The 13,893-nt window shown below is 43.9% G+C and overlaps 1 protein-coding gene across 3 annotated transcripts; it reads right to left on the reverse strand.

Annotated features, from left to right (window-relative positions):
* Window positions 1-742: 742 nt before the first annotated feature.
* On the reverse strand, window positions 743-13,462 carry tasorb (transcription activation suppressor b). 3 transcript variants are annotated; one of them, XM_083919811.1, is made up of 23 exons: window positions 13,076-13,462; window positions 11,418-11,563; window positions 11,049-11,141; window positions 10,891-10,963; window positions 10,573-10,664; window positions 10,344-10,478; window positions 10,104-10,228; window positions 9,963-9,994; window positions 9,679-9,784; window positions 9,354-9,457; window positions 9,016-9,125; window positions 8,595-8,667; window positions 8,405-8,479; window positions 7,312-8,184; window positions 6,335-6,642; window positions 6,125-6,227; window positions 5,116-6,011; window positions 4,021-4,140; window positions 3,579-3,738; window positions 3,372-3,480; window positions 3,095-3,273; window positions 2,735-2,869; window positions 743-2,479 (listed from the first exon to the last, which is right to left on the reverse strand). In XM_083919811.1, exons 1-23 carry the CDS (start codon window positions 13,377-13,379, stop codon window positions 1,230-1,232), a joined length of 5,601 nt encoding a protein of 1,866 aa, XP_083775937.1. In that variant the 5' UTR covers window positions 13,380-13,462; the 3' UTR covers window positions 743-1,229. The 3 variants fall into 3 exon arrangements, with proteins under 3 accessions (XP_083775937.1, XP_083775936.1, XP_083775935.1); XM_083919810.1 differs by having other exon boundaries at window positions 743-2,476; window positions 4,021-4,143; XM_083919809.1 differs by having other exon boundaries at window positions 4,021-4,143.
* Window positions 13,463-13,893: the final 431 nt, after the last annotated feature.

Genomic DNA, 13,893 nt, shown 5'->3' on the forward strand with positions numbered 1-13,893 from the left:
CAGTGCGCTGTGCTTTCTCCTCGATAATTTACACCTTTGAGCAACAAAGACACATCTAAACATCATCTAGGGCTACGGTGACAACTGTTTGTGCTAAGTATTTCAGGTGTCAATGTAACCGTGTGTAATCTGTAAAAAGAAACATCTTGCTCAGTATTTGGGTAATGGTGCTAAACAGTTCTTACAGTTTACAGTTACCATGACATATTGCAAAAGTGGAATAGGGCTCTGGAGATAAAGTGTTAACCTATTTTCCACATTAAAAGGAAACAGTGCCCTCTGGTGTTTCACTCCAACTAATTTTATGAAAGTACAATAATCCCACACGGAGAAGACATCAACCTCCTAATGATCTATTCAGTGGTGGTAGAGTTAAGGGGCTAGTGGCACTCAGCATGGAGTCTCTAAAGACTTTTAAATGCTGCATTTCCTCCAAACTGCTCTCCACACACAGCTTACCCAGCTGGAGAAAATAGATTTAACTGATTTCTACTGCAGTGCACCATGCCTTCTGTCATGGTCAGAAAATTGTTTTTACATAGCATTTAGCGGCTTTTTAATAAACTAGTTTTAAGAGCACCGGCACACTCTCGTAGGAATCTGACCTGTGGATTCTTACTAGAATATTTTAATTTCATCATTGTATTTTAGGCATGTTTTCCATGTTACACACTTTATTTTGGTGAGTATTAGTAAAAGGACAGTAAGACAGCTGTGATTTATTTTTTTAATAGTTTGCTTGACACTGTCATCAAACTGGTCACACAAACAATATTTGAAATGTTTTATTTTAATAGAATTTAGGACAACCAAATATGTAAAATAAAAAAGAAAACCAACAGCAAAAGTGAAATTTCATTCACTAGTTTTTTTTTCCATAAAAAAATATCAGCCTGCCCCCCTTGTTCACAAACCGTTTCAAAACCTGGACAAACAAAAATGACATGATAAATTCTGAGAAGCTGGAAGGCCATTAACATGTGTTGGCAAATATAAATATAGTGGTTTGAACAGGGTCTCAAATAGGTCACACGGAAAGTGTACATACAGTTTACACGACAGTAAGACACTCGGCACTGCCTGTATCAATTTTAATTAATGTAGAAAACCAGGATCCTTATTTACTGTTTTAAAACAATGTGTTTATGACAAGGAAATATATACATTCAGCCAGCTCAATAGTCTCTGGTGTATGGCGTTAGTGTTGCCCCTTTGCTCATGGTGATTGTCTATTCAGGAGCATAATTGTGAGTATATGTGTAGTCCGAGTAGTAATCCTGTGCCCCTACCCTGCCTGCTGGGTAACCCCAAGAGCAGGGTCCACCTCCAGTCCCACCCCCCAGATCATGTCCTCGTCCTAGCCGAGGCCAAAGTCCTACTGGTGGAAATCCTCTCCCTCGATAGCTCCCTAAAGAACCAGGACCCATACCACCCCGCATAGGCCCATGATCCATCTGTCCAGGGATGCCACCTGTACTACCGTAGCCAACGCCACACATTGGATGTGGAGGCAGCTTCGGTCTGATTATTGAGCCCCCCCTGGTGGCCACTGTAGGAATGCCTACAGAAGCTCCAAGGTTGTTAACGCAATTCATCGGAGTCCTGCCCCCCTGACTACCAGGGGTGCTGCCTCTTAGGGTTTCCCCAGTCTGAGGAAGCCCACTGGGGTCCATTGGGCCAGATGTGCACACACCTTGTCTGCTACCAGTCTGACAGGTGCTGGTCCCTGCTGTCCCCCATAGAACCTCCCCAGGTCCACTATGTGTCCTGTCATGTTGTGTGGGGGTCCCGCTAGCATTTTTAGGAATGCCAGCCATGTAACCTGGCTGGCTCGAGTCAATGTGGTTAGTGTAGGGCAGGGAGGTGGTGAGCGGAGAGTTCCCAGCAGCCCCAGCTACTCCAGTGTCCGAGCCATACCTGTGGCCAAGCATCATGAGGTGAGGTGGAGGGGGAGGTTTGACCGCCATGGGGAGCGAAGCTAGGTTAGCTAGAGGTCCTGCTGTGGCCATGACAGGTGGGGTTGGGACTGTGGCAGAGGCTGTTGCTGGGACTAAGGGGCGGTATTCCTGTTCCTGGGTGCTGCTGCAGGGTGAGGCAGGATAGGCTGGGGAGGCTGCATAGCTTGAAGAGCCAGTGTAGGATGACCATGAGGCTGAAGGACACAAAAAACTCTGGTGGGGATTCACAGGAAAACCTCCTGGTGACAAGCTTCCAATGTCTGAGGAGCCTATTCCCATCTGGTTGGTGGCTTTGAACTGTGAGATGGCTGTTTTGAGAGAACTGTAGTCAGACAGCGTTGGCGTTCTATCAGGGGTGGCCTGATGTTCTGGGAGTGGAGGACGAAACTCTTCCATATCTGGCGGGGGCGGAGGCTTCCCCTTCTGAACTGCCTGGTTCTGCTCTGAGGGATCCAATCCACCATCGCCATCATCAGAGTCTAACGACATGTCCTCCTCTTCCACACGCTCATCATTCACTACTGGGAGAGCAGGAGAGGGCAGAAAGAGAGAAATGGAAAAGATGATATTATCAATCAAATGTTTTATGGATGCATTAACAGAACCAAACGCATTTTTAAAAAAACTCTTCTAGGTAGCACAGACTACTGGCATATTTAATTGGTGAGGTAACTGTACATGACAAAAAGGCAATTTAGCAAAGCAATTACACTACAGCAAAATTACACGAATTCCTGAGTGCTTTGGTGGTAAGTCCTTCTGTGGATGCTACCCACCTGTAGAGGGGGGTGTTGGAAGATCATTCTGATTGATGGAGCCAATCAGACTGTGGAAACCGCTCATTATGTCATCAATGCTCCCTATCACTATCCCATTTCTGGAGTACTGTAGGAACATCTCAAATGGCCTCTCTGAAAACAAGTAAAATTCCGTAATCATTTTAAATGAGACAAAGACAGTGGTCAAAACAATAGTAAATGCTTTTATATACAGAAGCGCTAATGTCTATAATTTAGGAGGCAAAGAGGAAAGATTAATCATATCAACACTGATACATACAGTTGTATTTTTATACTCCAGTCAAAAGACTGGTGAAAAGATGTAGTCTAAGCTGATAGTGATGAGGATGACGATACCTGTGAGGAAGATAAGGTGCCTCTGCTGGGTGTGCTGAGCTTGAAGCTTGATCAGGCATTCCAGGTCTGGAGCCTGACGCGACTGGGTGTCACACTCGTGATAAGGGAGGAACTCTACAAGGTGCTTCTTCTGATAGGCTGTAAGAAGGTTCAGCAGCCCCATGGCGTTTGTGTTTAACCTTTAAGAGAACAGCAAAAGTTGAAGTGTTGAGACGTTTATTCACAGCTCAAATCTGGCTTAAAATTATTTTGGGTAATCTCCACCTAAGATACCCACCTCCCCAGTTCTTTGAGCTTCTTCTGGGACTTGCAGTGCACCTTCCACTGCCAGGGGTGTTCAGGGGTGCTCTGCTCCTCCAGGAACTTCAGCAACCCCTCCAAACGTTCTGAACAAAACAAGCGACACAAGCTCTGAAGTATCGTCCAACTTGTGTTCCCACAGTTTCCACAGCCCCCCTCAAAAAAAAATTAAGTAAAAACTTACCTTGTGTGATAAGGTCGGGGTTGAGGACAAACTCATCGGACACCATGAAGCCTCCAGACACAAACAGCTCATTGTAAGTGTGGTTCTTGACATCATCCAGAGTGTCCACTCCAGCAAAGCTCACTGAGGGTAACTTCTTCAAAGACACCAGAGCCGGGATCTGCAAGGGTAGAGGTATAGTTTTTACAAATGGCATTTTTTTTTTACTTTTTGTATTAAATATTTGGTCACATTAGAATTAAAAAAAAATATTCATGGAACATAACTTGATGCAATATGCATATAACCCAGTCACTTAAAATAAAGTCAGCAGCCAGATCAAAAAAAGCAGCAGATGTATAAATACAATTTGGATGCCATTATTTCTATTTGATCACTGTCTGAATCAGCTGGTGCCATGAGACTGTGAGTGATTCGAAAAGGGTGACGGTGGTAATCATACCTTGTGCACGTGTGCAGCGATGTCCTCGTTCTGAATGATGATGAGGAGCTTATCTAAACTGCCGCTGTTTTCCAGAAACGTCTGCGGGCTGCACTCACTGTTGCCAAGACTTTTCAAGTACTCCTTTGTGACAGACGGGAGGGAGTAATTGTTAAGAGAAAAACAGATGAACGTGTCCTTCTCTCTTACACTTACAAATACTGACTGACAGAGACAGAAAGAGCAGAGCACTGCGATGGAACACAGTGACAAAGCGGAGCTAATGTAGCTTTTCACATTCCCACTGTCGATCTGCGGTTTCAATAGTGTATGCCTCTGCAATATACTACAGCAGAAGGCTCGTTGGATGCAATAAAAGTAAAAAATTAAATTCAAAATTAACTCTACAGATGAAGAATATGAAATAAATGGATGTGGAACTATGTAAAATCAGAAGTAATAATAACAGTTTGATCTAGTACTGCATAGATTAATCAATTAGTTGTGGACCATTAAATTAATAGCAACTATTTTCATAATTGATGAATCGGTTTGAGTCATTTTTTAAGAAAGTCAAAATTCTTAGTCCAGCTTTTTAAATGTGAATATTTTCTGGTTTCTTCTCTCCTATGACATTAAAATGAATATCATTCAAGTTGTGGACAAAACAAGACATTAGGGGATGTCATCTTGTACATATTATAGACCAAACAACTAATCAAATAAATGACAATGACGATAATGACAAAAATAATCATTAGTTGCAGCCCTACTGCTGAAATGATCTGATTAAATGACTGACAATTATAAGAAGACTGGACTGTAAGCTGCATGTCATTCCTTACTCTATCTCCCCACATTTTCTTTCTCTCTCCACTATCAAATAAAGACATAAATGTCCTAACAATTATTATTTTTAAAAACCAGAAAATCTTTTGTTTTTTAAATGGACAAGCAGAAGCACATTCTAGATGTTCTGGGAACTTATAAGGTGAATTTTTCACTATTTTCTGACATTTCATAGACTAAACTATTGCTTTAACAAAACAACAATTAATAATGTATATAAGAGTTCCTGCTTTACTTTCAAAACCACTGTGGTCCCCCGTATTATACCTTGATCTCCTTGCAGACAGTGCTCTCCTCCCCCTCGTCGCCACAGTAGATGTAGAATTTGACTGTATTCTTTGTGACATCCTTAAAGATCTCCACCAGGCTGCTGAAAACCTCAGGCTTCAGCTGACCGATGAGGCTGCCGGCCAGCAGACTGGGCCCACTCCCAGAAGCAGGACCTGGGTTTCGGGATTTGGAGTCTGGAGAGTCTGTTGTGATTTGAGAGGGAGAATAGATCTCTCCGCCCAACTCTGAAGAGCCTTCTCTTTTAGATTTAGTGGATTTGACAGTGCCCATTTTACCACTCTGAGAGGAAGTGGTGCTCTTTGACAGGGAGGGGTCCGCTTTAGGTTTAGAAGTCTGTATGGGGGTGAGGGGTGGTGTTGTAAGATTAGACGTTGTCACTGGGGGAGGTGAAGAAGTGACCTTAGAGGGAGCAGGTGAGGCTGGGATCAACTTGTCCATCTTCTCACACAGTGCTTTGACATGTCCCTGAATGGGGACAGGGGAGACGTAGGGTAGAACAAAGTTTGAGAAGGAGCTGTTGGGCACCCAGCAGTCGCGCAAAGGCAACCGTGCAGGTAGCTTCGACGAATATGAGATGTGATTAGTCTGCATGATGTTTTTAATGTCAGAGGTGAGACTGTGAATTTCTTGGTTGAGTATGGTGTCCAGGCTGATCGAGGGCCTAAAGGGAACTTCATCTACAACTGGTAACGTGGGTGGTGCAGCCGCCTTTTTTAATTCCACAGCGGCAGGCGTCTTCGGCTCTGGGTAGCTATCTACCACTGTCACTGTCACAGCCTCTGGTTCTGGCTTTGGCTCCAGCTCTGGCTCTTGCTCTGGCACAGGCTCAGGCTGAGGCTCAGGCTTTGGCTCAAGTAAAGGCTGTGCTTTGTCTGGAGGGGGGGAGGGAGAAAGGCATGAAAACATGTCACAGTGATGCCTCATGAACCAGATATAAACATGCCTACAAGGGAGAAGTCTGTGAGAGATGACTGCTTAATGGTACCTTCATCGGTGGGGTCAACCCAAGTTGGGTTGTCTGAGGTGTGGGCTTGCTCTGTTGGAGACCCTGGGCTGAGTGGACTCCCAGGGCTACAGTCCATGTCCTCCTAAACAAAAAAAAATCATCAGTAGATATTTTTTGATCAACAAACTTGCTTAATTGTTGGTAAAATATTCAAATTAACAACCGTGGAATCAGCTTTTTACATCTTACCTCTGTGTAGTTTGTTTGAGATGCTGGCTCATTTTGTTTCCTAAGATCAGGCTCAGGGAAGGCAGGTTCACCTCTGCCTGGTCCTGTTGATGGTTCGCTGTGGTTTGATGGCAGGGGCACTGAACCCTGAGCCATGGCTTTGTTAAGAGTAGCCAGAAGGATCTTGAGAAGGCGTTGGGTCTCATTGGCTGAAGTGCTGGTGTTGCCACGAGCCCTCAGGTCAGTGTCGTAGATGCCCATGCTTTCCATCACTGCTGTCAGATTGTCGTTCTGTCCACCCTCATCTCCGATCTCATCTGCTTGGGCTCCTGGCAGGATACACACAATCAATTAGAGCAGGAGTAGCCAACCCTGCTCCTGGAGAGTGACTGCCCTACATGTTTTAGGTTTCTCACAGCTCCAACACACCTGATTCTAATGGACTGCTCGTTATCAAGCCTGAAGCTTGTCAGGGGTTTGATAATCATTAGAGTATGTTGGAGTTGAGAAAAACCTAAAACATGCAGGGCAGTAACTCTCCAGAAGCCGAATTAGAGGCATTTGCTAAGTTTGGTATATTGGTCCAAAAGAATAACCAAAGCTAAAACTTAAAATCTTTTTAAGGTGACTGAAACTACTTTAATTGCAGTGACACGTTTTGGCTGCATTTAACCCCTCTATAATCGTGGTCGTCGTAATGATGGATTAGCAATAAAAATACATGCATCTCCAGTCGACATTTAAAATTGTAAACAAAGTAATTTCATTTCTAAGCCAATACAGTGGCTGTTTTCTGATATAATGCCAATGGGCAGCAATGTTTTTTTTAATCTGCAAAGCAATTACTGAGAACTAATCAGAATGTGCTGTGAAACTAATGTAATATTCATTATTTCAGTGGAATTGACTGTGATAGCAGTAGGTGGAAATTATTGAAAAAGACTAAAATTAAATTAAACCATTTAAAATCAAGCTACACTGACAGCCGCAGCCCTCACCTCTACTGGGTTCCCCGTTGCTCGGCGGATCTGTGCGTTGGTGTTTGTTCGTGCCTCCCCTCTCATCTCCCTCAAACTTCCTCTTCAGACTGTTGACGTCCCACGCCGCGTCCTCTCCCCTTTCCTTCCCAGGGTCCTTTACTAGTGCTTGCTTATGAAGCTGGATCAGCTTAAGCAACTGTTTCATCTTGTCTTTATCATACTCACTCTGGGACAGCTGCAACCTCTGAGGCGGCTGAGGCTGGGACTCAACGTGGGACTTGTGTTGCACTTGGGCCCCGTTAGCATGGGCCAACCCTTGCCTCCGCCTGCTGCTATCTGAGGGTGGTTTCTCCTGTGCTGGCCTCTCTGGAGGCGGCCTCTCTGGAGGCGGCCTCTCCTGGGGCTGCCTTTCTGCAGGTCTCTCTGCCTTGTCTGAGCCCCTGTCTGAGCCGCCCCAATCAGAAACTGGGCTGTATTCCACTGGGGCTTGAGCAGGTGCGGGTATAGGTATGGGAATAGGTACGGGGTTCTGTATTCTTTCAATGATGTCCTTTGTCTTGTTCAGAGGTAAAATATAGTTGGCAGGGTTGTGGATGTAAGAACGCAGCAGAGCATCCATGTTAAATTTGGGTCTGTGCACTGGGAGCGGGTTGATCCTATCATCCACGTTTGATTTGTAGTCAGGCAGAATGAACGGCCGCACTGTGCCTGAATTCATGCGAGTTAGGTATTCTGTGGCCTGACGCTCCACCCCAGAGCTCAGGTCCTTGCCTGGGTTGGGGCGCAACTTGAACAGCGCGTAGTGCAGAGCAGGGGCGAAGGAATCGATGGAGGACAGGACAGCAGGCTGCGGCTCCACCGCCAGTGGCTCTGGCTTGAACTGTCTGGATGCTACAATGGAAGATGCACATGTTAGTTTCATGTAAAAGATATCTATCTGCACAATTAAAGTCAACTCTACTTTTGTGCATTCAGTAGGTAGATGTGAGAGAGATCTTTCTTGCGTGCAATTATTTTCAGCTTGCTACAACAATGTTCCAGTTTGGAGCTTCGTGCAGGAGCTGCAGCTGGGTCAGAAAAAGGGATGATAGAGAGAGTGAATAATACTTACAATACTTGACAACCATCCTTGACTCCTGAAAGATGAATAATGCTTGCAGGTTCTTCTCAACGCGCCCCCGCCGCTCTAGAAAACAAATGGCAACCTTTTATTTAAAGCTGAACACTCACTGAAAACAACAAGTAGGTGTTCAACTGACACAAAACAGAGTTATGAGAGGAGAGTAAAAGCTTTTTGGCACCTTTGGACTCAATCATCTGCGATGAGGACAGCAGGAAGAGAAAGCCCCTGTCAAACAAGGACTTCACCAGTACCTGAATAAGAAGATGATATATTGCAGTCAGAAGCACCAGGGTGCATCATTATCAGATAATGTGAGCAATCATCATACCGGTCTGTTGCTGGGCAGATTTGCACTTATTGTAAACTTTTACTACAGATTTATTGCATTTGTTTATAATTACTATAATAACATGTTTTCCGTACACCCTTTTCTTGTTCTTGTCCTCTGTAACTTTCTCAGATTTTTTTCCCCTGAATCTTTAAATTATATTCAGCAGTAAGCTTATTTTGTCCACAAATCATCCAGTGAACTGATTCTGTACCTTTTGAGAATGTTCATGAACAAGAACCTGGTAGATAACAGCTACAGGGTGACTCACCATCCTGTCCCTCTCCAGTTTGTGGACCAGTGCTGCTAAGCTGCCGCTGGTTGGTTTGCCTTTTCCATCCACCACCTCAAACAGGCTGCAGGACATCCCACATCTCATTACTGCAGACAAAGAAAAGCACATTAGAACACAAAGCAGACCCATAACTCATCTAAACAGTAGTTCTTTTCTGTGCAACCCATATCAATGGATTTAGTAAAGCAGCTGTCATATACAATGCTGCCAATGCATATAGAACCGCTTTGTAAATTTATTTTAAGAAATGTTTTACTGCCTATACCCCCAGGGCATTTAATTATGAGGAATACACATGCGAGGCCTGGACTGACCTTCCCGTGATGCGCTGTAAGTTTCCCAAGAAAAGAGCACAGAGGGAATCTTTCGCTTAACCTGCTCCAGCTGCATGCCTTGACTCACCTCCAGTTTCTCAGGCCTGCAGGGAAGCACAATGAGATTTATCCAAGAGCGTCTTCAAAATACTGTCTACATATTGCACAAGTGAATTCTAACTTCCTCTTTGCGGTGTTAAAGGTAGGCACATAAAAGTGTTTTGTGGCAAGAAGTGTCTTTAATGATTAACAGTGGAAATTCTAGTGGCGCTGTGGAGGTTTTATAGAGAGACAGAATTATATTAGAGACTAAAGGTTTACTCACAGTTTGAAAGGGAGGTAGGGGCGCGAGGAAGATCGTAAACTGATTGGGAATAACTCCTGACCCTTGTTCACTAGTGGACCAGTCCACACAGTATAGCAGCTTTTCCCTGTCACAGCATCAACAGTACAGGAGAAGATACAAAGAGAAAAAAAAACATAACATTTAATTAATGCTGGTTCGTCGTTAAAAGACATGATGCTCATACAAGACAACACATAGAGGGTTATTTGTTTCACTAAAGATTTATTGAATATATAAGATTTAATTTTTTTTTAATGTTTTACCTCGACTTCCTTCTGAGGAAATAGTGTTAAACCTGATAGAGAGGGAAAAAAAGCAGTTTACAAACACAGAACATCATGTAAACCACCATAACTATCTGTAGATACATGCTGAGTTTCACCATTTCCTGCAGGAATGTGTACCTGTGTGAAGTCATAGGAGTTGCTGCAGCTTCTTTGCCTTTGTACTTAAAGGAAACCACAGCGTAGGGGCACACATGCCGGGGCCGTGCCTTGATCTCATTAAATGCAAACTCGAAAAAAAATTGCTAAAAGGCAATAAGAAAGACAGAACTAAAATTAGCAAATTCAGTCCAAGAAATAAATGTAAGGCATAACTTTGACAACACATCACATACAGTAAGTGAATGAAAAAGGTTTTACCTGTGTGAGCTCAAAAGCCCTGTAAGACAGCAAAGACGTAACCCTATTACCACTTTTGGACAAGTGGCAGTCGGCCTTGGTAGTAGGTTCGATAGCATTCTTAGGCATGTTCTCATTTATGTGCTTTATTCGGCCCTGGAGAGACAAGGCATACTTGTGAGCTTCAGGGTTTCTCAAGAATGACAAATCTGTCCACATCACAAAAATGAAAACAAAATGGTAGACATACCCTCATAACTTTGAAAACAATCATGTCTCCGGATGAGCCCACTTCAAATGGATTGATTTGTAACAGATCGGAATATTTGGAGACATAAACACCTACGATGACAGAAGAACTGAATTAGAGGAAAAGCATGATGATCATAAGCCATCAAAAATGTTTCTAAGTATCGCACTTACACTCTAAAAAAAATCATCAGATGCTAACAGTTTCAAAATTAAATCCATCAAAAAGAGGAAACTAGCTTTGCGGGCAAACCTCAAAACAATATCATCACAACAACCATCACTCCATCTACAACAATACAGCGTGATACTAACTTACCCATTGATGGATTTCCTAGTGTAGTAATCCTTGAGTGTCCCACAGACAGCCCCTTCTCACAGATCCACAGCAGCTAAAGATACAAGAGAAAATACAAAGCTCAGAATCGTATCAAAAGAAGAATAAAAAACCACCATGATTTATAACCATCCCAATACCTTGGATTTGTCTGGATAAAGGAAGCAATAGGACTCAGCCAGTTCTTGTTCCGTCCGACTCTCCTGCTTCATTTCTCTACGCTTCTCGATGAACTGGCACAAAAAAAATGGAACAGACATCAAATTAAATACAGCAGTCTGGACGGCTATATAAATAGATAGTCATATATATATGGCTCTGGTAGAATGTGTAACCTGAAAGATCACATTTTATTACTGCCTGCAGTCAGTGTGTATGTTTGCTGCTGCACGAGCTGCAACAACATTTTTGAGTCTAACGATCTCAAAAGCATAATGTTGCTATATTTGATTACAACCTACTGAAATGTTCATGTGGACATTGTGTGGCACAGGAGGACAATGACCAACCTCTTTCTCCAGCAGCTCATTGTGAATGAGCCTGGCTTTGCAGTAGGAGAAGGTTCCTCGTGATGTTGAGTCAAGGTAAAACGAGGAGACAATCTTCACAAGGTCCTCAAACTCTCTGCTGTCAGGGGGCAGGAACTGGTACAAGCCTGCACACACAGAGGAGAATAAGTGGATTAGCATACAGCAGCTGCAGTGTAGACCTGTCAATGCTTGTGCAGAAGATGATCAGTACAAAAAGTAGCACCCCAGAAACATTATCAAACAGACTTTCATCCTCTTCTCTATAGAGTAACAAGGAATGAACATTTCATGTCTAAAATATTTGTTTCTGTCTTACACAAGAAGAGGATACACACAAACTGTTTAAACTTCTGTCCAACATCCAAACGTCACATGTTCCCATATAGAAGACATTACATGCAGGAGGAAGCTTGCCTGGCAGACAAGAACTCTTTGTGTATTTTTCGGAAAGGTCATTAGGGTTGCAATGAAGCAGCAGAATCCTATGCTCAACTCATTTCTCATGCAATCATCACAGCAGGCTACTGAAGAGTCCTTTTAAAAATGAGTTGACCGACTGCCATAACTAGGAATCCCTTACATCAACAAACCGCTGCACAGGTGACAACGCCTTGCATCTGTGTTTGAAAAAGATTTATAATGTCAATACAAACACATGCAACGCAGTGAAACCACTATGAGCTGAATACTGGATGCGGAACCATCAGCCTCAGGATATGGGGTAACACAAGTAGTAAACATCTCTCACATGAGACCAAGGGATGACAGCTGGAGACTGGTCAATGGAGCACACACACACACACACACACAGCCAAGTCTGTCTAACAGTTGTTTAGCTTACAACTCAGGCAGTAAGATCTTTAATGCATTACATATGCAATCTGCTGAGTTCACCAGATACTGCAAGCATACACACACGGCTCCTTAAAAGAGGCTCAAAAATGTGCTGCAACTTCATCTCAAGTTTACATATATAAAAATAACTGTTATGACAGCAAGGCTTGTAACAACCACTTTACGAGAAATGATGGGGCCAGTGTTGTTGTGCTGTACTTTGAATAATACTACGGTGAAGTGTTACAGGCTTGCTCTGGCATACCACTGACATAAGGCTGGGAGAAAGGGGGTGGGCAGCCCTACTTTGGATACAAATTAAAGTGTATCCAGTACCGTGAACACATTCTGATAAAGTTGGGATGGATAAACCCATGCCCTTCACTGAGGTCAATGAGACACCCACATGTTGTCAGGTGATGGCTGCAACACACACATGACAGCAGCAGCACTACTTGAATCTGATTATAGTCCCCATGAAAAAGGTGAAGAAGCCAAACAAGGTGGGCTTTCACATCGACAATTGCTTTCAGGCGCCTTTTAGCTGCTCTCTGGTAACTTGGGATACCTGTGTTGGACTACTGAAGCTAATCTGCTAAAACTCGCGCTACAACAGTGAAATCTACGAGCGTGCTTAAATAGCATTACGTCGGTTTAATTGAAACCAAAACGTATATTTTGACAATAACGTTAAACTAGCGAGGACAGTGAGTTTAGCTAGTAGGCTAGCAACATGCAGCAGCAGAATTATGAAAGACAGGACAGGCTGTGTGTTCAAAATAGCAGCGTTATGGCACCACCACCTTTCCGTTCTCTATTTTTCCTCGGGATTTGAAAGTTTTTCCGTGGCAGCTCCTCGCTCGGTCTCTGACCGAAAAGGGGAGAACTGCTAAAGCTCCGGGCGTCCGCTTGCACGCTCCTGCGCCGCTCAGGGGCTTCTTGTTCGGGCATTACACCGTCTCCACATCCAGGCCGATCGCCATTTTGGTTGGCTGTGGCCGAGGTGGCGGCTGAATTCTTCGGGGGCTCGCCACCCTCCGGCTGTGGTTCGTCCGTCTCCGTACATTCTGAGTCCCTTCTCCCCACCGCGTTGGGGTTCAGGGCCATTTTGCGGGGGCACCGCGCACGTATAACGGGGCAATGTAAATCTAACGATTACGGCGCCGCTTCACAGTCACTCTCCTCCTCACCCAGCCTCCGCCATTGTGAAAATGACGTACACGTTCTTCTCCACCACTGCAAAAGGCTGCCGTCACTGTTTACATACGGGAAAATCAACGCCCCCCAGCGGCGGATGGATGTTACTGCGGCGAGACTTGATCGTAGTAATGGATGTGTGAGTGAGCATGCTGGCCGGTGAAAGATGTAGGGTGCAGCGAGATATGTGGAATTCTGCTATGAAGCCACGAATACCCCGAATTTAAGTTGATATTTCTGCATCACTGTGCCACATTTTTTATTCACCTATTATTTATCTTTTGATTCAGGAGAATGATTTGTCACATAATAACCTACGTACAAGTAGGGTGCATACAGGGAAAATGTTTATTTTCCCATACACTGAGCTGGGTAGTTAGATGACAATCCCGCAGAACACTCCTATTCTTGTAATACTCGAATC

The sequence above is a fragment of the Echiichthys vipera genome (assembly GCF_963691815.1).
Source record: "Echiichthys vipera genome assembly, chromosome: 9".
In the NCBI taxonomy this organism is placed as follows: domain Eukaryota; kingdom Metazoa; phylum Chordata; class Actinopteri; order Perciformes; family Trachinidae; genus Echiichthys; species Echiichthys vipera.